Source organism: Pararge aegeria, chromosome 22, assembly GCF_905163445.1.
Source record: "Pararge aegeria chromosome 22, ilParAegt1.1, whole genome shotgun sequence".
NCBI lineage: Eukaryota > Metazoa > Arthropoda > Insecta > Lepidoptera > Nymphalidae > Pararge > Pararge aegeria.
Genome location: NC_053201.1, coordinates 10,462,510 through 10,487,143, shown reverse-complemented (window position 1 = coordinate 10,487,143; position 24,634 = coordinate 10,462,510). Strand labels below are relative to the sequence as shown.

Below are 24,634 nucleotides of genomic sequence, written 5' to 3'. Positions count from 1 at the left end.
AGCAAAACTGAACCAAAAAAAAGTAAAGAAATAAATAGGATATCTATATAGCATTATTTTTTAAAGGCAGATGAGATATTTTTTTATAAATAGCAATAATTCTTAGTGAAATATTATAATTTGAGTTGCCATGTCAAAGATGCAAGCATTGTCACTTCAATTTATTAAAGAACAGTTGTAAAACGCATGCGCCGCATAACCAACTACGCTTTGAAATCTTATTAATTTTAGTGAACGATCAGCGTATTTGATCGATGATTAATTAATCGACGACTGACCTATAAAGATTTTCAAACGCGATCTCGTAGTCAGGTGTTATTGGATTTCGTTTAACTTGAATAGGTAATCAATATAAATCGCGCGTTTAAAGTATGCTTCCGCCCTTAGAATGTATTGAATTTAAATCTAGTTTAGTTTTGATACACCCAAATTAAATATTAACAATACAAAATAATTAAGTCGAAAATTAAAATAGTATTTCAAATAAAATATAACATACAAATTGTGATATTAAAAACAAAAACATTTGACATTGTAAATAAAAAATAGAATACGAAGTAAAACACGATAATACAATATAATTATTTAAAAAGAAAAGGTTTTCTCTTATTTATTGCAAACATAAAACATTAAAATAATCTTATAATTAGCATTAAAGTTTATTAAAAATATTGTAAGTTCATATAATAAATTATAATATTCCAATTTTGTTTTTGAACATTATAAAATCACAGTTCAAAATTACGTTCATGGCATTCAATAATTAAAATTAATTGCAGTTGCATTATAATTTACCTTATGTATAAAATTATGTACTTAGAATTAAGTATGCGATATTTAAATAAACCTACAGGCGTTTATGCCTTATTTCTACACTTAACAACCCATATGGATGGATATATAGGCTTTATTTACGTTAAAAATAGTAGACATTCTAGAAAAAATAAATACGAAATTGTTTTAAATTCAATTTTTCTTTCAAAAAGAAAAGTTTCATTTTAAAATTAATAATTTACAATTAATACTACAATTAATCGGGATAACTTAGCTATTAATTTTTTTAATTAACTGGCGATATGGCTCTCCGAACTTACCCTTTTGAGCCTGATTGCGATAAATTAAAACAATTTGACATACAGTTAACATTGACAACTAATGATAAAAATGTTTTTTTTAATCTGGAATGCTTTAATAAAACAACGCTCTTACCTATACCAAATAAGATTTTTTTATGAGTGTTTTAGTTTAAAGCATTCTAGAAAAATAATATAATTGAATTCAATTTATACCTTTGAATGCCCAATTTCCAAGTTATCCCGAATCACAGTATTTTAAGGCATCTTAAAACTTTTTTCTAAACGCAAGTGTCAGAGACAACACTTCTATTTTTTTTTATTTTGCCCTCTGAGGCGTTGGCTAACAGTCATAACGCGACTGTACGGATATATGTGTCGTTTTCATAGTAATCGGCCGTCAATCGTAGGGCCTGTTCTTCACAGATCGCTGATAGTTCTTTGATCCACTCATCGAGTATGACAGCGTTGAGCACGGATCGCAGTGTGATGGACTGGTTCCAGTACACCTCTTGGGTGAAAATTGGACGTTTTTGTGCGGGTGTGTTGTATGCGGAGTTTTGTAGGCTTTGCGCGTTTTGTTGTGAAGGTGATACTGGAATAGTTTAATGACGAATTAAACTTACGTAAACAATAAAGATAAATTTATGAAAATTCTAAAATCGCACCAGTATGAATTAATAAATATTAATTAATATTCTTAATAATTTTTATAGTTTGGCTTATTATAAATTTATTCTACTACGAGTATTTACCTATAAAAATAAAGACCTACTACGATATATTAAAAAAAAGTAATTTAAGTAATACTTTTTAATACAGCTGCTATTTAAAACTCATGAATACTTACTTACAAATTCTCGCACTTGACTATAATAAGATGCTTTGTTATATTGATTAAGTCAAGATTTTATACTAGTATAACCTACAATGTAGCGTTGCCCCAGACATACTATCATATTGTGATATGCCTCTATAAAAAAGTCTATGTTGTCTATGGTCAACTTACGTGAAGCTTTTCTATTAAATATATTGGAGAAACTCGAGGAAATACTCCGTCGTGTAGACTCCATCCGCCTAAACGGTGATTCGTCTCCTTTCTGAGCGGGTGAGCTTGGACGTTGCGTCTGACCTGTTCATAAGAATGATTACGTTTGTAAGCTATGTACGCATCAAAAGTGCCATCTATGGGCCTACTTGAATAAATATATTTTTGACTGTTGACTTTTATACCTGCTCTACTGCGCTAGATCCTTGCAAAATTAGAGTGAATGTGTCCATACAAAATATAAGCAATAAAAGTTGACTGTGCTACGGCCAACGCTCGGCTCAAACCCGACACGGTCTAGCGTGAGTCATCCTTAAAGACGTTGAGACCGGGCAATCGTGCTGGAACCTCCAAAGCCTCTTTATACTGTCCCGACGCGGTTGCGTTGGTTAGACGATTTCTGTACTTATAACCCGCGCTATTAAAGAATAGATTTATAAAAGGCGGCCGATGTCGTGGTATCTTTTACGCACAATGATATTAAGTCATTCTATATAAGTAAATTCTTTAATGGCGACGGTTATACCACCAGATCAAAGGTGTCGAACTACTGATCCTTCCTTTGTTCTATGGCGTAATTTTAGCTATTATAAGAATCTTCTTAATTTCGATTCGTCAATATCTAAGTAGCACGGGTCTTCTCTAAGAACTGAAGATGGGTTTAGGCCGTATTCCACAGCGCTGGCAATGTGCGGTTTAGTAGACTTCACATGCCTTTGAGAACATTATGTATAATTCTCAGACATTAAGGTTTCCTCACGATGAATTCCTTCATTCATCACATTCATTTATACAATGTGTAATTGAAATCCGAAATATTGATTTACATGCTTTAAAGGTATAATTTTTACTATCTCTGAGGCTTATCTGTGAAACCGAAACGCTAATAGTACAGCCCAAACATCACATGCAAATTAAAATCATGTGACTCCGGTCAGGTAGGTACACGTCGTGTACTATGCGCGTGTCGGTCTTTTATCTCGAATAGGGTTGTCGTAAGTTAATACTTAGAATGTTTTGAATTCGTTTTTATGGAAAAAAAAAAATTGATTTAATATTTCTACAGGGTCCTTAAGAAATATACTTATTCACACTTCCAAGAGTGGTTCGTTATACGTTTATACGCTGTTTAATGATGATGATGTTTATCAAAAGATCCATAATACTCACTGTCGTCGTTTGTCTGCGACCGCGATTTCACCAGCGTCATCTCCCTCTGTATGAGGAACACTCTCGCCTTGTCGACCAACTCGCTATTGTTGGCCAAACCGTCTGTCAACTGGTCGACTTCTTCTTTTAATCTGGTAAGTATCTGGTGAAGCAAAATTTTATGATATTTGTAGCACACAAACAACCTTAATATTAGTAAAGTAAAGTTCATTATCGCTTATGAACGCGTAGGTACTTAACGTGTTTGTGTCAATTCGTACCTACGACGCGACGCAGCAATTTGATAATTCCGATAACAGGCATACTCCGAAACGTTTCTAGATCATTCTTTTTATTTTTTTTAAGATTCTTTAGTGAAACAAGAGATAAGTGTGAAATAGAGTGACCTCTGCTACCATTCTGAAATACGGTTGACCTGCGATTAGAAATCTTACAAGAGCCATCAAGCGTTCTTATTCCAAATCAACGAACCTTATACTATATACGATAAAGTCAGATAGCCGATCAAATGAGTTTTTTTGTATTGTCTATTATTATAAGTTTAAGATAGATTAAGTATTTAATGTTTCAACAGTTTCCGATGAATTAAATTGAAAAGGACAATGTTCATTTTAAATAGTCTTATCTGCAACAATGTAAATTAAAATGGACACAAAAAACGGATATGTGTGAGTTTAAGTTGCATAGGAAAGGTTCCGTGTTAAGGTGCAATTGTAAACACTAGATAAGGAATTCAAATTATTAAGATTTTCCATTTCTTTTACAATAGAATTACTCGCTCTGTGAACATTTTAACCGATTATGGTTCATGAGAGCCTGGTACTACCGATAGATAGACGGCCAGGAGACGGACAGGGTTTAGTAGCAGTGGTCCGATGGGCACCCTTCGGGTACGGTACCCTAAAAAATGAAAACTAATAATATTGATGCAAGTAATATTTAGTATCTGGACTCTATTGCAGAAATAAATAAATAAATATACTACGACAATACACACAACGCCATCTAGCCCCAAAGTGAGCGTAGCTTGTGTTATGGGTACTAAGATAGCTGTTTAATATTTTTATGAATAAAATACACATAAATACTTGTAATATACAGATAAACACCTAGACACTGAAAAACAATCATGTTCATCACACAAACATTTTTCCACGACCTAGGACTCAAAAAGCAGGGTCGCTGCCCACTGCGCCAGTTGGCCGTCAAATGTCACTCTATAAAAGAAGCGGAAGGTGCTACTACAATTAAATATTATGTAATCATCTTATAGAAGCATCTAGATTCAGTTCTAGTGTCAATGTTGAAAATCCATACCTGAAATAACGAAGGCACATTCGGTTGTAACACGACCCCGGGACACAGAAGCAGTGAAGTCAGCAACGGTGTGGGGAAAGACGCTAGCTTGCAGACCAGACTCGAAACACGACACGTGGTTGCCAGGTCCGCCTGCAGGAAGTTAGCTACCTTCTTCAGGACGCAGGTTAGAAGCGGGCCTGAAATATACCCAAACTTTACACTGAGAACTACAGTTCTACATTTTCTCTACCTACTATCAACACCATATCAACCCATTACCGGTCCACTACAGGGCACGGGTCTCCTCCCATAATGAGAAGGGTTCAAGGCCGTAGTACACCACGCTGGCCTAGTGTGGATTGGACTCCATACAACTATGAGAACATTATGGAGAAATATCAGGCAAGCCGGTTTCCTCATGATGTTTTCTTTGACCGTTAAAGCAAGTGATATTTTATTAACTACAAAAAATGCACATAACTTGGAAGTCGAAGTCTTTCCCACTAGGTTATCAACGCTTCCCAGGAAAAATATTGCTCGATAAAGAATATGTTGGGAAGCTACTGTAAGTAAACATAGTTCTTTAACTTTTTGCACGACGAGATTCTAAGTTTATATATCGAACGCACAGCTCTTTTCTGAACTCGTAACCTCGTTTTGTATGTAATCAAAACAGCGCCATCTAGTGACAATAATGTGTCACAAGATGCCGCTCTATCGATACCACACGAAGTTAACTTACGACTTAGGTTATAAAATTCAGAAACTTACTGATTAAGGCCTTAGTTACGGCTAATGTTATAAAATTCAGAAACTTACTGATCATAGAATCAGCGCTTGCACGCCAGTTGACCGAAGGCACTTCGTCGTCGTTCCGAACATCACAGCACTTCACGAAGCTCTTCCGGAACGATTCCTCAGCGAAACCTTCGTCCTCATTATCATCAACCCTGTACCTAAAGCTATCGTAACCGCTGCTTTCTCCAAACGAAGTTAAACTATCGTGGTCTTTACTATCATTCGTTTCACATTGCTGGTCGGCCACTTTATGACTTTCCGCGACTTCGTTCAAAGAGTTCAAGCTATGCGGTTCTTTCTCTGAGGTATCACTGTTTTTCAAAGTATCGTAACCACTCGTAGAAAGGGACACAAGACTGTCCTGTTCCCTTACCGGAAGTGTTTCGATCTCTTTTATTTCTTTTGTGGAATTGTTGTTCGTTTCGCGTTTCGGGGACACCCTGTCGTATTTAAAGCTCCAGTTTGCGCACGCTATCGTTCGCGATACGATCTCGAAGCGAGCGTCGCAAAGGTACGCATGGTAGTTCGTGTATAAAGTTTCATTTGGATTCTGTAATTGTTTAAAGATATTATATTATTTGACATTAGACCACGAGTACTTGGAACCGACTATTAAATGCCGATTCGTTAACTTTTACATCAAATTGCCAACTGGTCTCTTTAATACTAATCGTATAATTTAAATTCTCTGGTATTAACTACTAGAAAAGTTACTGATTTTAGGGAGACATGTTAGACCAAAAATTTAGACCAAGAAACTTTTGTTAACAGCCGAGTTAGGTAATTGACATTGATTACCAATTGGCCTCATAAATCCGTCGATCCCGGCTATTAATACTTCTTCATCATCATTTTAGGTGTTATGTAAGTTCCAAAAACTAATTTTGTCGCTATTCCGCCAACCAGCGTTGAAACATTTCCTTTGAAATCACAGGCAAATATACAAACACACTTACCCCATAATCATAATTAGCTTCATGGACTAAATTATTCATCGCAATATCATTATGTACTCCATTCACCCTTCTATTATCGTAATTTATTTTAAAATCAAGCACTCGTCGCCCACTTAGGGCCATCTCATCCACCCATTCCTTGGTCTTCTCCAAAGGCCTAGAACAGCAATTAGGGCGTAGTCCTAGGAATGCCACTGCCGCATCTCTGTAAGGTTCTGGCTCGGATAATTTGCTCCTGTAGGTGGCCATGAGATAGTTGCCATTCAAAAGGTATTTATATATGAGCTCTATCATCACGTCTTCGCAGTTGATGTCTATGAGAGTCTCCATAAGCGATAATGTGACTAATGACAGCTGAAAACATCAATACGTACTTAAATAAAGGTATCCCGGTATGTAAATACAAATAGGTATCACATGTGTCGATTTTTTTAAACAACGCAACTAAAATGTGTCCTAACTTATTTATTAAAAACAGTTATAACAGCTTATAATGTTCAAAAGAAATCCATTGTATCACCAACCCTCAAATGAAGTTGTTTTCCGCAACCATACAACAAAAGTTTTTCGTTTTCTTCATTAGAGATAGCTGGGAAACGGGTGTGACTTTGAGCCTACTCGAACTCAAATCATAATGAAAAAAGTTTGGTGGAAACCCGATGCTCGCGGCTACCCCTGCTTTTATTGTACTATGTGTCCGTCTCAAGGATCTCAGCGATCCCCTAGGGAGAATATTCTCAGAATGATGAAATGTAAGTCTCATAGTTACTCGGAATCCTTCACAATAAAAGCAAAATCCCTAGCTATTTTCAAAAACCGTGTTAGGAATCACTATTTGTCATTATAATTATGCTGCTCGTATATGTGCATTTAAATATCTATAGTAAATATATATATATATATGTTATATATTATATATCTTATTTTATTTTTCTCTTTATAATTTATTATATTAGTTGATAGTAGTATGTACTTTAATTTGCAAATTGATGAATTGTTTTATTGTAATTGCGATTTCCCATCTCTCATGTATATTGCTATCGTTAAGGTCACCTGGAAGAGATCACTTTTATTGATAAGGTCGCATTTTGCCTCTAATTTTTATTTATGTATATTTTTAATTTATCCTATACTACGCAATAAAGATGTTTAAATAAATAAATAAATATGTAGTCGTATAATTACATTTTCTTTTTTATTCTCAGGTTTAAAAGAATCCTATTCCGTTTCCAGGATGTAATCTATCTCTGTGTCTGTACTCAAGCTCAGCGATTGAGTCGAAAATGAAAAATATCAACATAATATAGGAACCCTTTATTTTCCCGCGATAAAAAGAATCCTATGTCTGTTACCAGGATGCGAGCTTTCGCTGTGCCAAATTGCATTAAAATCGGTGCAGCGGTTGAGCCAAATCAGACAAACTTTCTCATTCATAATTATGGAATATATTTATTATGGATTATTCTCACCTGTGAATTCCCTTCCAACCTTCCCAACAAAACATCCATGACTTTGACTCCATCGTACTCGTACATGAACAAAAAATGCAGTATCACTCTCAGCAATCCTCCGGCAGTGACACACCTCAATAGCAGTTCGAGGTATAACATGGCTGTCGCCTGTTCAGTCGCCCCACTCTGTAAGGTGCCCGCTCTCTTCTACGATCGTGTTTCGTGGCCACGAGCGATAGATGGCGGTCGAGTGACAGTTATTGAAGGAATGAGGGTAGTTATATTTTTTTTAGTATTTTTTAAAGTGAATCGGAAACGTTTATTAAACAAGGTCTAACAATGGGATTATTTTTTAATTTGGGCAAAAACAAACAATGTTTAAAAATGGCGACTACTTTAAACAAGTGCGTGTAAAAAATTATGTGATAATGCGTTAACCACTGAAAGTTTTAAGTGTCAATTTAGTAAGATGTTAGAACAACTTGTGCATTATTAGTAAAAAAAAAAACAAAAAAGTATATGTGCTTGTTATCTGTATTCCAAAAACGTATGTGCATATGTACGTACATATCACTAAAATGAGGGTAGTTCTACTTTCAAAATACTATATATCTGTCTGAATAACACTAAGCAAATGTTATGTATGGTTGAGCTACAAAAACTTCATTTCTCTGGCAACATTTAGGCTATAAAACAAAAACGTTTGACAAGAAAAAAACAGCAGAATTAATGGTTGCTTATAATTATATATTTTTTATATGTATGAATCAACCACCTGTAATTATGTGAACAACATATGCATAATGCAATGAAGCGATAATTAAAACCAAAGGAACTCTGCCCGTGAAAAAAAAACATTAAAAAAGCGCATGTTTTTCGTTGATATTCCCATTAAGCGACAAAAAGTTAAAACAGGACTTAGGATGATAAAGTCCACAATAGACTGTCACTGAACCGTGATACCTGGTATGATGTCCATACCCCGATTGCCATAACCACACGAGTCACGAAACCATATGATAATCATATCAAGTCATACAATAGGCGTAATTATAAATTGGACTATGCGGTCCCTACTTTAAAAGTGAATATAAGTTTCATTCATTTATTTCTGTTAAAATGAGACAAAGAACATAACGTAAAGTACAGTGTAACAAAAGGTTGATTAATTGTGTCAATGTTGTAGAATATAAATTTCTAAACTGACCTAAATTTATATAACAGTGCAAACTTTTTCAACGAGCAACATCGTGAAAGGACAGCACTACTTTGAAACTGTCAATTTTTGAGAATACCTGGTATTTTTAATAAATTCAAAGTTTTTTACTGGTATATTATTTATCTCACGCTGGCTTTACTTTATTTAGTAAGCTCGAGCTGTATAGCCCGTGACTTGCTTTAATATTACGTCCACAATAAGAGCTGATATGATCATAATACTCACACATTTATATATAGATAATAATAAAATAAATAATATTTAAAATGTTGCAATATTCTTTCTCAAAAATATCATAATAAATAATTTTTAATTCGTTAATTACAACTTTTACATGTATTTATGTACTTATATAAATAACATATATTATAAAGATTTATGTAATGAAATAATTAGTATATCTTATTTAATAGCATGCAGTACCCTACCACCAAACTTTAACAGTAACCAATCAGTCGCAATACTTAAAACAGCTTAGCAACAGTATATTATGTATATCTATATCACGAAGACAGTCTAATAAAGTTTGAAGTTGTGTTTTGACATACACACTCTCTGTTTGTGTGATCGGGAACTTGTTTTAACGTCTGCATAGAAAATGAGGGCAAGAAAAACTTTAATGTTATTTACGTTTATTCAATACACTTGTCGGTAATATACAAACGATACAAAACGGTCTTCGTGAGACAGAAGTACTATGCCATAAATTCAATCGACCAAACAATTAATGTTACAATCACGTTTGGTGCTAGGGTGATTAAATTGTTGAATGGGACTCAGTCCCATGGCCAGTGACAAACCATCAAACCCGTCATGGATCAAATGTTTACCTGTAACAGAGCTGGCCCCATCACTGGTACCAAGAAACCCTGGTAGAGCAGATCCAGAAGATGCTTTCTGATCAATGGATGAGCGACCTGTCATCAGAAAATTGAAACTTGTCACATTAGTATTACAACCCTTTACCGGTCGTATTTTAAGTTTAGGTAAGGGCACTGCGTTCATGGAACAAAGTTGGTTGGTTGGTGTAACAAAATTTATTAGGTACTGCCTTTAGCAGGTTAACTCAAACTTGTATTATCAAATTAAGATTAATTTTACATTTCTTATGAATAATAATTATTTATTGCAAATGCGGTGATATCCTGGTGGTTAGAACCCCCCTTCGGGACGACGCCGTTCTATCTCCGGCCGTCTCTAACATTTCTTTAAGTCGAGGCTGTACGGGCTGTTTTATTCACCACAATTATTATTAATATATAATTTTTTTCGGTATAATTGCCGGACTGAGCAGATGGCTCACCTGATGGTAATTGGCAACCATCATACCAGAAACACGTCTTGCTACGTGCCTGTCTGTTGATAGACACAGGCGTGGGTGTTAAGCCTCATATAAACCGATTACCGGCCCACTACGGGGCACGGGTCTGGTCCCACAATGGGAATGGGTTAAGGCTGAAGTCCACGGTGGCCCAGTACGGATTGGTGGATGACGAGCTCCTGCCCACTGGGCTATCACCGCTATAAGCCACATAAAGGTATACATGAGGCTTATAGCGGTGATGAGTTCATAAATGACACTGGCAACCACGCCATTCAGACTGGAACACAGCATTGCACCAATGCTTTTTTGAGGCAAAATCAAGCATGTCGATAGTACTTTCTCGGGCGAGCTTTTTGTCTTACACACATTTAGCCGCCGCACGGCCCTCTACTCATAAGACAAAGTTCAACACTGCGCCAACATAAGACGAAGTTCAAGTTCCTGGCACAGTGTCGTCAAATGTTGAACAGCCAAAGCAGCGCACTAGACTAGACCCAAAATTGCCGCCGTAGGGGATTGAACACGGGCCCTTTACTCATAAGACGAAGTTCAACACTGCGCCAACATAAGACGAAGTTCAAGTTCCTGGCACAGTGTCGTCAAATGTTGAACAGCCAAAGCAGCGCACTAGACTAAACCCAAAATTGCCGCCGTAGGGGATTGAACACGGGCCCTTTACTCATAAAACGAAGTTCAACACTGCGCCATCCCGGCGAAGTGTCGTCAAATTTTGAACAAGTTATACCTGATTCTGCCAACTGCGATGTTTGCGGTACGATAGATGATGTCCACCATGTACTGGTGGAATGTAGCAGATACAATTTGGAGCGACTAGATGTTATGCGGTACAACATCAATGAATTGGATGTAAGTGCTCTAACGGACCTTCTCTCTCAACCGACCACAGAAGCTTTCAGGTCTGTTGTTGAGATATATTTGCGTAGGCTATAATAGATTGTATCTTTTACATATCTTTTATAGTAGGTATTAATATAATAATTCAGTTTCTTGTTATTTACCGAGTTACTTAAGGGATGATGGGGCTGGCATATCCATGTTGGATAAAAGTCCCAAATAAATAAAGATTAAAAAAAAAAAAGTTATACCTGCGCTACAGCATTGCAGAACTCCAATGAATCAATGAACAGTGTCAGTTTGTGGACGCGGTTGACGTCATCGGGAGTGAGTTTCACCGTGTCGCCCAGCGAGCGTGGCAACAGTGAGTATAGACCGCTTAGCCCTAGAATGAAAGAGAGTTATTTAAATAAATATACTACGACAATACACACATCGCCATCTAGTTATGGGTACTAAGATGCCTGATGAATATTTTTATGAATAATATAAATAAAGACTTAGAAAATGTAGACAAACACACAGACACTGAAAAACATTCATGCTCATCACACAAACATTTTCCTGTAGTGGGAATCGAACCCACGGCGATAGGCTCTGAAAGCAGGGTCGCTGCAAACTGCGCCTGTGTTTGAAAGGTGTGTGGAATCCACCGATCCGCACTGGGCCAGCGTGGTGGACTACGGCCTTGTGGGCCGGTAATGGATTGATATTATAATGATGATGTCAAAGTCAAAAATATCTTTATTCAAGTAGGCCCATAGGTGGCACTTTTGATGCGTACATGAGAATTACACGGTAGAGAGATGATGGCGATAACCACATTCGTAAACTTAAAACTAAAGTTACGAAGCGCGTCTAAACGCGTCCTGGTCAAAGAAGAAGCCCACAACAAACTTAGCCGGGTGTTTTTTTTTTGTTATCACCATCTCACAATGTCATTTAAAATAATTATTAGAAGAGCAACCTGGTTAGAGCAATAATTTACACCCAAGCTTTTTTACCGATTACGTAGTCCGTTTTAAGAAACATCTCCAAGATTTCAACGGGTAGTTTATTGAAGAATTGTATGCATTTCCTTTAAACGAATTATGAATTTTATGTAAGATTCTAATAAACTGTTTTGTGTACCTAACAATAATAGATAAAAAAATAAATTCGTTTCTTTATTGACGCGGCATGAACAGTCTCTACTGACCTGTAGCCAGTATGGGGCAAGCGTTCCCCGTAAGCAAACAGTGCGCCAAAGGCGGACACCTGGCCGACATTTTGGCGCACAGAAGAAAAGCATCTCGAGCCACTGATCCCGCTGAACCCTCGCGATGCACAGATGACAGTAGCAGACGACCGATTATGAATCTGTAATACAAGCAATTTTGATGATAAACTCTCTCTCTATGGTCTTTCCTTCATTACTGAAAACGAGGTCCTGGTGAGATGAAAATGAAATGAAAAACACTTTATTGTACACCTGACAGAATGAAATTAAATAATAAAATATAAAAAGCCTTTTATGAAATAAAAAAAAAAGTGTCTATAAAGTTTACAATATAATTTCATTTTAACAATTTTTTTCTTGTATTATTTTTCTTCTTCTTTGTCGTTACACTCTTGACAGAGTGGTTTTGGTCATCATGAAGCGTCTTTGAAGGCAGAAGTCACACGAGCATCCGCCACTTTTCTCGGCTGACCGAAAGCCTGGTGCACTCGTGCAAAGGACCGCCCACAGCAGACTTAATCTGATTGGTCCATCGCATGGGTGACCTTCCTCGACCTGTAGTGCCCTCCACTTCGCCCTGCACGACAAGACTCTCTATGGAGTCACTCTCACGCCGGGAGACGTGCCCGAAGAATTTTAAGATTTGACTGTACTGACGCCGAAAGACGTTTTTTAATGTCGATTTCTTGGAGTATAGAGATGTTGGTACGAAATTCGGTCCATGACACTCCCAGCATTCGTCTCCAGCGCCACATCTCCAGAGCATCAATTTTAAATCAAAGTTAATATAATATAATAATTTGATTCCAAGTCCTATATAGTTTGATAGGACTTGGAATAATACAATTTTTCACTTTTTACATTTGACATATAATCGAGCCGATTTTCCCCCTACAACTACTTGATACAGAATGAATGTTTGAGAAGGTAATGCTTCTACTTTTATGCGGCTCAGGTACCGTTTACAATGTCGACAACAAAACGAACCAATAATAATATTTTACGATATTAGTTTCCGATAAGTTATTTCACAAAATATTCTGTTATTATTCTATTTGGAAAACATTAATTATTTACACAAGTATTATTACGAATTATATAAATCAAAATAGAAATATTAAAGCAATTCTATATTAATGAATCTTGTAGTGACGTCACAATATGTGTATGGCGTAGCGTAGGTATCAGCCAGGGGGAGCAACCGCTAACATATATTTAGGAATTAATTTATTATTCCTAAATCCTTCTCATTCTGTGGAGTCCCGTGCCATGTAGTCCGGTAATGGGTTGATAACTGAAAATTACGATAAGAACTTAAATTATACTCACTCTGCCTGAGAACCATTTTTGGTGTGCGTCGTTAAAAAGAACAGATCGATGAATTTCATATTTTGCATTAACACCACGCATAGCTGATTCAATACCGCTACCAATTGACCTGAGGAAAACATAAAAATGTAACAGTGTATGTCCAAATATATTGTAAAATAATAAGTATCTATCTTTAGGTCTAAAAATACATTGCCAAAAAATCAGGAGATGTATTTTATGTTTTTTAAACAAAAATAAATCAAGCGCATTGGCCAGGTACTATGTATATCGAAGATCTGACGGCTTCCCAGGCGCAACGGTGAGCGCGTTATATGCGTTTTAAACAATTAAATATCACTTACTTTAACGGTAAAAGAGAACATCGTAAGGAATCCTGCATACCTGAAAGTTATCAATAATCAAAGGCGTGTGAAGTCTACGCACTTACTGGAGAATGTACTACATCCTCCTAAACACTTCTCATTTTCAGATAAGACCTTTGGCCTGTATTTAGAACTTCAGTTAAGTAACGCCTGTTTCTATGTAATAAAAATGATGTTATAGTTCATTTTATTGCTCTCGTATTTATAAACGATCTGTAATCTTAACTAAACAGGTTTATTGGTTATCGCATTAGGGGGTTAAATACATCTAAACATCCAAATTGTGTAATTTTTTAATTTTAATTAGAAAAAATTATAAATAATAAGATATAACGCTCACTTTCTAAGTTCGACAGAGGCAGCTGGTTCCTGAATCCACTGAGTAGTTTTAATAGAGGCCGTAGAAATGGTTCCGCGGCTATCACCTGGGAATCACAATTTAATTTAAGGTTGCATTATAATTGTTCTTCGCGAACGTCTATAGTTATTAAATTCACACACTTTTAACTACCCTTAGCTTGATTAAGTATACTTTGGGATTTATTTGCTTGCTTTTATAGATGAGCTTCACACGTTTCGTGGGAGCGTTTTTATTTGGTAACTATGACCAATCTACACTATTACATAAAAACTAAACTAAATCAAAACAACTTAATATGCAATATACAAAAAGTTACAAATTAGAATTTCTGTGTCCAGGCGGCCCTACGCGGAGTTTAATATACAGCTTGTAATTCAGAGATATATCGATCGATTTATTAATGCTATATATATGCTTTCAGAATTCCTTTACTGCTTACCCACGTTATTTACGTCAAGTAATCTATTCGTTTTCTTCTGATGGCAAAAAAGTCATCAGTAGGAGGTCTCGCGAACATTTCTGATGCACTACAATAACGGGGTAAGCCATGTTCGTGGAATGGAGGTTTGGAAATAAATTTTTCCTTTTCATTATATTCAAGACGGATACATTTTCTATCAATTAATTTATTTAACCCTCATAAAAAAAAAATTATTGTCTTTGTCCTCAAAATACGCTGGAACCTTAACTTCATCATCGGTAGTAAATTATGAGTCGCTGAACACGTTACGATACCAATGAGCCTAATCACCGCCCCTCCAACCCTCTTATTCCGCGAACATAAAAACGCTCCCTCGTTCCCTTATATGACTTATATGTTAAAGAGTTTATTGTTGGTCATTAAAAGCAGCTTAAAGTACACTTAATTTTAAACTAATGCATTGCTGCTTATGTCTTAAAATAGAAGATATAACACTAAAGTCGCCAAATAATACATCATGTGATAAACTTTAAACTTTAAAAGAGGTGTAAAGGTGATATACGATGGACCAAGCGGGAAGAATTCGCCAATAAACCGGGCAATATTTATCGCAGGGCTTGCGAAAGAAACACGTCCTTAAAAGTGCTGCCGTGACAAATCAACTTGAGGCGTAGGTGTTAAGAAATATAAGTTATAAAAACCTTAAGGATAGGCATTGTAAGAGTTATAAAAAGTCTACGCTTAAATATTTATAACTGGTACTGGAGATTTTCTTTTATTTCAAATCTTTTTTTTTACTTTTATTTAAAATCATCTGCATACCCTCTATGCACGCCACTGCTCATGAGCCTGTAATTACACCAATCACCACGCCCTTCAGACTAGAGCACAGCAATGCATATTATCAATTTTATGAATTTAAAATGCATATAATTTTATATGCATTTTAAATTTATAAAATTGATAATTAGTAAAATCACTAATAAAAATTATATAAATGCATATTATGTAACGAGCTTTGTCACAAAAAGCTCTACTACTACTACTAAAAATGTCTGTCAATTTATGCACTTTGTATGATTATGACCGGTTGGAAACCAGTCAGACAAGCAGATCGGACTATGCTTCTAGAAAATACCTGCGAACTGTAATGACTGACGAGATGGCCAAATAGTTTGAGCTGCTCAAGTTGGACTGCATTTTCATATCTGAAACAATTAACATCTATCTATATATATATAAAAGAGAAAGTGTGTGGGTATGTTCCGTACGGGCTCCGAAACGGCGGGACCGATTTCAATGAAACTTGACCTGGCGAGTAATCATGTAAAGTTTGGTGACGATCGGAGCACTCCTATTTTTGAACTGTCAAAGTCCCAAATACAGCTTTTATTTACTATGATGATATTCTATTGTTGGGTGTACATGGGTGTAGATAATGAAGTCAACGCTGTGTTGGTCGGCCCTCCAACGAGGTGGACAGACGACATCAAGCGAGTCGCTGGGAGCCGCGGGAAACAAGCGGCCCAGAACCGTGGATTTAAGAACTCTACAAAAGACCTATGTTTTGATGGCCGATTGGCGCAGTAGGCAGCGACCCTGCTTTCTGGGTCTAAGACCGTTGGTTCGATTCCCACAAAAGGAAAAATGTTTGTGTGATGACCATGAATGTTTTTTTAGTGTTTGTGTGTTTATATATGTTATATTTTAAGTATTTATGCATATTATTCATTAAAATATTGATCAGTCATCCTAGTACCCATAACACGAGCTACGCTTACTTTTGGGCTAGAAAATTTTCGAAGTACAGGCGGTACAAAGGTTTGTTTATATAGACGTGACGTCATTCGGCGTTCAACCTTTAATAGCAGTTTTAGATAAATATGATATTTGAAAGATTCTTTGTTAATCCTAACATAATATTATTTTTATACAAATATCAAATGCGACTGTTAATATTCGAAATGGGTCACGCATTTCTAATTAACAACATGGCAGTAGCGAATGATTGCTACAATACACGCTAGCGATAAGATGCGGAATGTACTGCAAATAAAGATATGATTATTTATTAATTTTATCAGCAAAATAAATACCTATATTTTAATCATAATATTAAATATGATAAACGAAATTCGATTTTAGTAGGTAAATATACAACATGGTCAAAATTAAAATTCAATAGTCATTATTTCAAGTAGACCTAGTTCATAAACGCTTTTGAAACGTCAAGTCAGTCTGTTTGTTTGTGATTCTACCATCGGTTTAAACAAAAAACAGTAGGACTAAAAAAAACTCTTTTGCATTAAATTGCTCAATGCTTGAGGAAATCAATGGATTGTATAACAACACAACGAGCCGCAAAATCGAAGTAAAAACGCGGGAGAGCGATGTGACGATGGATCGGGGTATAGAACAGCGGATGCAAATTATCTAAGGAAAGCTTACCTCTTAAGTCGCGGTGAACCGCTAGTATCATTTAAAACTCTATAATAGCCCGCCAACCCGTATGTGAGCAGCATGTTAGGACTGATCTCTAATTTTCTTTTGTCTATAACGGGTAAGGATAGTGTACAATAGTTCCCAACATCTTCCAAACCACTGTACATTAATACTGATATTATAAAAGCGAAAGTGGGTATGTCTGTTTGGTTGTTACCTTTGTACCACTCAACTATTACACCGATTTGAATGAATTTTTATCACATATAAGTACAGCCTGGACATGGCAATAGATAATTTTTATCCCGGAAAAGTACGAGTTCCCTCTGGATTTAGAAAGAAACTCTTCGTTGCCTATACATATAACTGCGTCCAGAAGGACGTAGGTATAGCAGATTTTTATCTATAGAAAACTATAGGTTCCGTCTCCCGCGTGTTCATCAAAAACACAACAACAATAGAAATAACTAGTACGTTATTTAAACCACAAACCACAACGAATTACACCAACAGACACAGTTTGCCTGGCAGAGATAGCTTAGCTAAGCGATAAGGCCGCCTTTTGTATTCTAATAATTTTTTTTTGTTTCGTCTACTCGTAGTGGTGTGTAAATAAAATCATCATCAACTCATTACCGGTCCACTTCAGGGCACGTGTCACCTCTCAGAATGAGAAGGGTTAAAACTGTAGTCTACCACGCTGTAGTAGACTTCACACGCTGTTGAGAACATTATGGAGAACTCTCGGGCATGCAGGTTTCTTCACGATGTTTTCCTTCACGCATTAAAGCATGTGATAGTTAAATTGCTTAAATTAAAACGCACATAACTCCTAAAAGTCTGTTATGTGTGCCGGGGCTCGAACTCGGTCAAGCACTAGCAGTGGCGTGCACTTCATACATGCACAAAACCACTGCATACCCGAATTATTTTACATAACTCGTATTGGAGGGGATTTTATGTACATTTTGTGCCAAGCACCTGCTTTATGCATACCCTGTGCACGCCAATGCCCAATAGGCTTTGACCGCTTCTTATATAAGGAGTATAGATAAATCCGTTCATAAATGTAATGAATACCAAACCACTCTTCGTTCAATGTTCTCTGAGTTTATATTAGAGTTTGCCTTATTGTGCCATCTTTCCAAGAACATAACATTCATTCAACATTCTTGTCGGCTAACAAGCTTAAACTGTTTGCGTGGAATACAAAACTCATAACTGGAGAATTATGCATTTATTAGCGACATTGTTCACGTACGTAGATACGTTCATAAGACTATTTGAGAGCTATGCGGTTATAAAACGGCTGTTCCCTCCGGTTTCTACCGCGTTATAATGGTTTGTAATGGAATGTTGTACTCACACGTAAGCTCCCCTCCCATACGTATTATAAATCTCTTAAACTATACGTCCAAATAATATCGTGTAAAGGTTGTAAGTTAAATTACTTTATTTAGGATTTATGTTTTATGCCTTATCTTCAGGATAAAAATCTCATTTTTTTAAGAAATATTTTAGACATCTGCTTTATTATGAGTTATTTTAACACCCGAGGCAAAAAGTTTATGAGTATTAGAAGTTTAGCGGTTGTTTGTGTGTGTGTGTGTGTGTAAGGGGTGAACTAATTTGGTGTTTTTTTTTTTTATTTGAACTGACTAAAGACCAACATTTTTGTAGTACCTACTAGATACTTCTTATGGGTCTTTTAGGTGACTTTCGTTCTTGCGGTTCTTTGCGGTGCGTGTTAATAACGACAAAGCTGTGAGTCTCGCACGTGTCCGTGGGATAATTAAACAATGCAACGGATCTGCATCCTATCCATTAAACAAACATATCTATACAATAGATAAGTTTAAAGGCATTTAATCTCTTCTACTGACAATATTAAGATACTGCAATTTTATTTATAACTTTCACAATAATCGTTTTGAGTTAAATAAAATAATAATAAATATACTACGACAATAGACTCACCGCCATCTTGCCCCAAAGTAAGCGTAGCTTGTGTTATGGGTACTAAGACGACTGATGAAATTTTTTATGAATAATATACATAAATACTTAGAATATACATATAAACACCCAGACATTGACAAACATTAATGCTCATCACACAAACATTTTCCAGTTGTGGGAATCGAACCCACGGCCCTGGGCTCAGTAAGCAATAGGTGCAAACTGCGCCAATCGGCCGTCAAACAGTTATCTTGTATTTTATATAAATAATTGCTTGTCGTCTTATCTGGTAAAAGAATTACGTGCCCTAAATAGTAAACTGTTAGCTATTTTATGTATAACACCAAGCACCGTTCGGACAGGAAATTAGTGATAGTAAATTAGGTATGGTACTGCTGGCTACTAATAACAGAAATATGATAAGCGACATAGAACAATTACATTCGAACATTAGTTATTCGCGACAGGCGGAGTTGGGGTTGCAGTTTACTCTCTGGCGCGAGACGACAAATAAAAGTGACGTTTAATTTGACGGCTCGTGTCAGTTCTTTTATTGGAAACATGTGGCTAGAGGACAGTAAAGTATGGGCACACTCACTTGCCAGTACATAAAGCCCATTCGTACAACTTGTCGAGCAGGTTCTCGCTCAACAGATACTCGAGGCAGGCGGCGGAGCTGGAGTTGCAGTTGATCTCTCTGGCACGAGCCTCTAACACAAGCAAGGTCGTCAGTTGCTCCAGGTGGTTGACAACGCCCAAGACATCGTCGTGCAGGTGTTGTGGCTGTAATATTTTGCTTAGTTACTTAAGAAGTACACAATTATTATGCTCCCAAAGAAGATATATTTTCGAGCAACACTTATGGTTCCGAATTCCGTATAATATTGCACCGATTACTAGTAACTAAAGTTAATTCCACCATTCATCTCTAAAGAACTTCATCAAATAAAAAAAATAATTAAGAATTAGAGTAACGTACTTGTTTTTATTCTTTACTAATATTATGAAGCTGAAGTGTGTTTGGTTAAACGCGCTAATCTTCGGAACTACTGGTTCGAATCGGAATAATCTTTTTTAGTTGTGTAGTCAATTTATCTAGCAAGGCTATAGTATATATAACATCGCGCTACTACCAATAGGAGCGGATAATGAATGAAAAAAGTTGCAAAACGGGAAAAATATTTCTTTTGAGAGCTTTCGTTGCAAGCGATGCGCAAACGGTTAAAGTGACGCAAAAATGGTGTAAGAAAGAATTGTTTATTTTAAATAGCTCTAAAATAAAGTGCGCAACAGTATTTTTTTCTAAGATTGCCGAGCTTGCGGAGGACCGCTAATTTCAAACGAGTATATATCTTTATACTCGTATGAAATGGTTACATTTTTTCTATCTTACTTGTATTAGTTACTACAACGTTTGTATTAATTTTATGTTTATTTTTACATAATAACAAGTAAAAGATTTTCTTAATATTAAAGCCGGTAAAACAGATCAGTATTCAAAATAAATCTGACTGAAGAGAAGATTTACCTGAGACTTGACAATGATATCGTTCGCCTGTTGCCAATGCTTGCAGAAGGAGTTGTAGCAAGCTTGAGGCTCGTAATCGTGGCGAGGGTCGAGGGACCGCGACAGCTGCCTTGCCAGCGTCAGCGATGTGCTCCGCAGCCAACTCATCCTGCGTCCTTATATCATGATAACCTGCAATGATTATGATATTAAAAGAGCACTGCATATACGAGCTGTGCTTAAGAGAATAGGGAAGCTTTTTTGTTTTTATTAACGATATAGGCCATTGCTTGTCGACAATCATGCCTCTTAGAAAGCTATTATGAGGTCTAGGTTAGAGCACGCTTGTCTAGAAAAAGCCTATTCACTCTAGCCTTGAAGGTGCTCAAGTTATACGTTGCAGAAAACACTATTGCCGGGAGGGCGTTCCACATCCTAGCGGTTCGTATCAGAAACGTGGATAAAAATTATTTCGTGCGTGTTGATTGAATATTAACCACATAGATGCCACTGCTAGCGGCATCAGGCTCTGGAGCTAGGAAAACTGGAGTATTTTGGACATTCATTATCCGTAACACCAAAAAGTATAAACTCCTTATCATAGCATGGATAAGTGGCAGGCTGGTGAGAAGGACAGTATTGATGTTGATCAAGTCTTTACAAAATTTGGAATATACTATACTTATAATCTTAGCGTCAAGGCTTTCGCCTATCTTATTTAATGCGTATTGCGAATACATTATGAGGTAAATCGACGACAAGTGGGAAGGAGGCGTACACATCGGCGGTCTGAAAACAAATAACCTTCGTTATGCTGATGATACAACAATTCTGGCCGCATATGAAGCCGAAATGGTTCAATTACTGGAAATAATGCAGCAGTTTAGCAATCATTTGGGCCTTTATAATGACAATTTTAAAACTAAAATCGTGGTGTTAGACAGGAGGAATCAGTAAGAGCTCACTGGAGGGCTGAATTTAAAAATAGTCAAAGAATTCGTTTGCCTCGGTTCTACCATCGTAAATAACGGTTCCTGCGAATCAGACCTGCGTAAGAAAATTAGAATACCAAAGAATTCCATGTACCAGTTACACAAAACTTGGGGAGACAGAAAAATATCAAAGACCAAACTCGCACGCACACTCGTTGTCTCCATTTTTCTCTATGCCGCTGAAACATGAACCCTAAGATCTGCAGACCTCAAACGTATTGAAGCTTTCGAGATGTGGTGCTGGAGGAAAATGCTCCGGATCTTATGAACTGCATTACCGACCAATGCATCTATACTTGCAAGTCAAAATGGAAACAAGGCTCTCTACATACAGCCTCAAGCGAGTACTTCGGACATATTGCCAGGATAGACGGAGATAATCTCGAAAAACTTGTAGTTACTGGCAAAGTGGAAAGAAAAAGATAACGTGGCAGCAGTACGATGCGTTGATCTGACCAGATTCTCACTCGACACTGATGTCTACAATGCTCTCCACGTTGCGTGCGATAAAATAAAACGGACGGTGGTCACGAGCCCGAGACATGAGGAGCAGGACTAAAGAACGAGGATACTTATAATACAAACTTTATAATGGAAAAAGGTATTATTAAAATCGATTCCAATTCGACAGTGTATTAGAGTAAAATTGCCTTAGAAATATCTATTAGGAATACAGGAGTTTTCCAGAATGAAAAATATGGCAAATGTTAATCCAAAATAACTCTTAAGTATACTTAACTGCATTGAATCTGTCCATTAGATTCGGCGCGTATGCGAAAAGAAAGACAGGTGTAAGGACTCAACCATCAGTTTGAAAGGCAGATTCTACTGAGAAGAGCCGGCAAGAAGCTCAGCAGATATTCTTTTGATAATTTAATTCAGAGAATATATAATATCATTTGGACATATATTGTAGCTCCTCTTTAATATATATTTTTTTTATTTCATTCTATTTTGAGTTTGGTTTTAGTTTAGTTTGATTACAAGCAATAATTCATTTGAATTCATGCTTATAAAATGCTATTATATAGCGTCTTAATTAATGCTAGCAATATAACATTTGACCTCAACTAGTCATTAAAATGCAAACAAGTATCTCATTAGTCGATTGAAAGTTTAATCATTGACATTAAAATGTGTGCCAACCTTAGTGTGACAGCGATTCAAATATAGAATTCAGCATTCTATATTTGTAGTGAACTCTAGTTAGTACAAAAAGTGTGATTATTGCACTGAGATATTCACGAAATAAGTTATTTGTTTTTTTTGTAATAATTGACAGACCAAGCAGATAGCTTGTCTGTCAGTAATCATTGACATCTGGTCAACTTTCAAGTTTCTGATATAAGCTGCTAAGACCTAAAGCACTCTTTGGACATTTGTTTCCAGTCATGGGATAGGCCTAGACGGGCCGTAAAATTTAGTGAATTAGTAGAACTTATGTTAAAATTGTGCATTTCAATGGATTTTACACAGACTATATATGCCACATTTATAAAATTTATGAATTTCAATCGCAGCAGAATGCTTTATACAGTAAAACAACCAGGCTGCAATTGCTGGAGAGTTGCAGGCTCATATCCCCCGAGAGTAGTTAAAATTATAAAATAAAAAAAGCAATATGCCATCTACTGTTTCAAAATGTCTCCTCAGAAGAAAAAGGATAATAAATTTTATTTGTAGAAATCAGTGTGCTTCTATACAACTGTGGTTAAGGTAGGTTTTAGTATAAACCTTTAGTTTTAAGTTAGTGAATGAAACTTATGACTACAATAATCATCATCCAAAGCCTAATAACATACCCCATCTGGTCACAGGCCTTCTCTATTACAGAGGAAACTGTTTAGATGAGAGCATAGACCTACAATACTGCTCCAATAAGGGTTGGTGGGCTGATAGCTACAATAATAGATGTGATGTATGTAGTAGTAGTGAAATTTAAAGTGGTTTTTCAATAGTTCATTATTTTTACAATTAGGGCAACAACAATTATTACAATAATTAACAATTCCAAAAACATTTCAAATATAGTATATATTTAAAGTAATTTTATAAAAATACTTTAATTGTACTATTAGGAAATTGACACCCACAATAATTCAAGAGACAAATATGTGTGCAACTTTCACTATTTGTTATGGAATCACAATCATCTAATATTCTGGTATTGTATATCATATAAAACCTGTGTGAACTTACCTACAACAATAGAAAGACTATAAGTGAAAACTTTCTGATGTATTTCACCATCTATTTCTTTTTCATTGTGTTAAATATTTACCTATTTCCAGTACAGTACAGTACAGTACAGGGTTTATTCTAAACACTCATGGCTATTTTATTTTTTATTTTTATTAAAACGAATACAACTTATTGCTGTAGCCTCCTCGTTCATCTACCGAATGAGATGATGTCAAAATTACTAGTACAGACCTTGACATTATGACTTGTATCCAATCGAAGGATCTTCTAAAATAACACTAACAAACATAATATAAACGCGGTGCAAATAAGGGACGAAGCAGTTTCTATGTTTACTTACTTTAAGGAAGACCGCCAGATCAAAAATAGACGCGCCAGCCACAAAATAACCACAAGTTCTCACTGTTACATGATACGTAATATTTATCGACAAAATTTACCTTCCTGTAACTGAATAAGGACGTTTTCTATTTACTAACACTACGTCTGTTTCACTTATATTGTTGTTTAATAATAACTTTATCTTAAAACGGTTAGGTTTTTCTAAAACTGTTCACGAATTATGCCTCATAAAATGCAAAACAACCATAATTGCGCTGCGAGTGTGATATTTGAGCATGAGCCATGACAATTGACAGACGTGA

The 24,634-nt window shown here is 36.1% G+C and overlaps 1 protein-coding gene across 3 annotated transcripts; it reads right to left on the bottom strand.

Moving 5' to 3' along the window:
• Window positions 1-700: 700 nt before the first annotated feature.
• LOC120633723 (UPF0518 protein GJ17503) lies at window positions 701-24,634 on the bottom strand. Of its 3 annotated transcripts, none has more exons than XM_039904049.1 (16): window positions 24,331-24,634; window positions 20,818-20,988; window positions 19,888-20,072; window positions 16,027-16,096; window positions 14,447-14,531; window positions 13,742-13,850; window positions 12,392-12,552; window positions 11,445-11,578; window positions 9,845-9,931; window positions 7,814-8,002; window positions 6,345-6,698; window positions 5,410-5,938; window positions 4,609-4,787; window positions 3,292-3,433; window positions 2,083-2,205; window positions 701-1,668 (listed from the first exon to the last, which is right to left on the bottom strand). In XM_039904049.1, exons 2-16 carry the CDS (start codon window positions 20,962-20,964, stop codon window positions 1,424-1,426), a joined length of 2,739 nt encoding a protein of 912 aa, XP_039759983.1. In that variant the 5' UTR covers window positions 20,965-20,988; window positions 24,331-24,634; the 3' UTR covers window positions 701-1,423. The 3 variants fall into 3 exon arrangements, with proteins under 3 accessions (XP_039759983.1, XP_039759985.1, XP_039759984.1); XM_039904051.1 differs by having other exon boundaries at window positions 7,814-7,981; XM_039904050.1 differs by having other exon boundaries at window positions 24,431-24,634.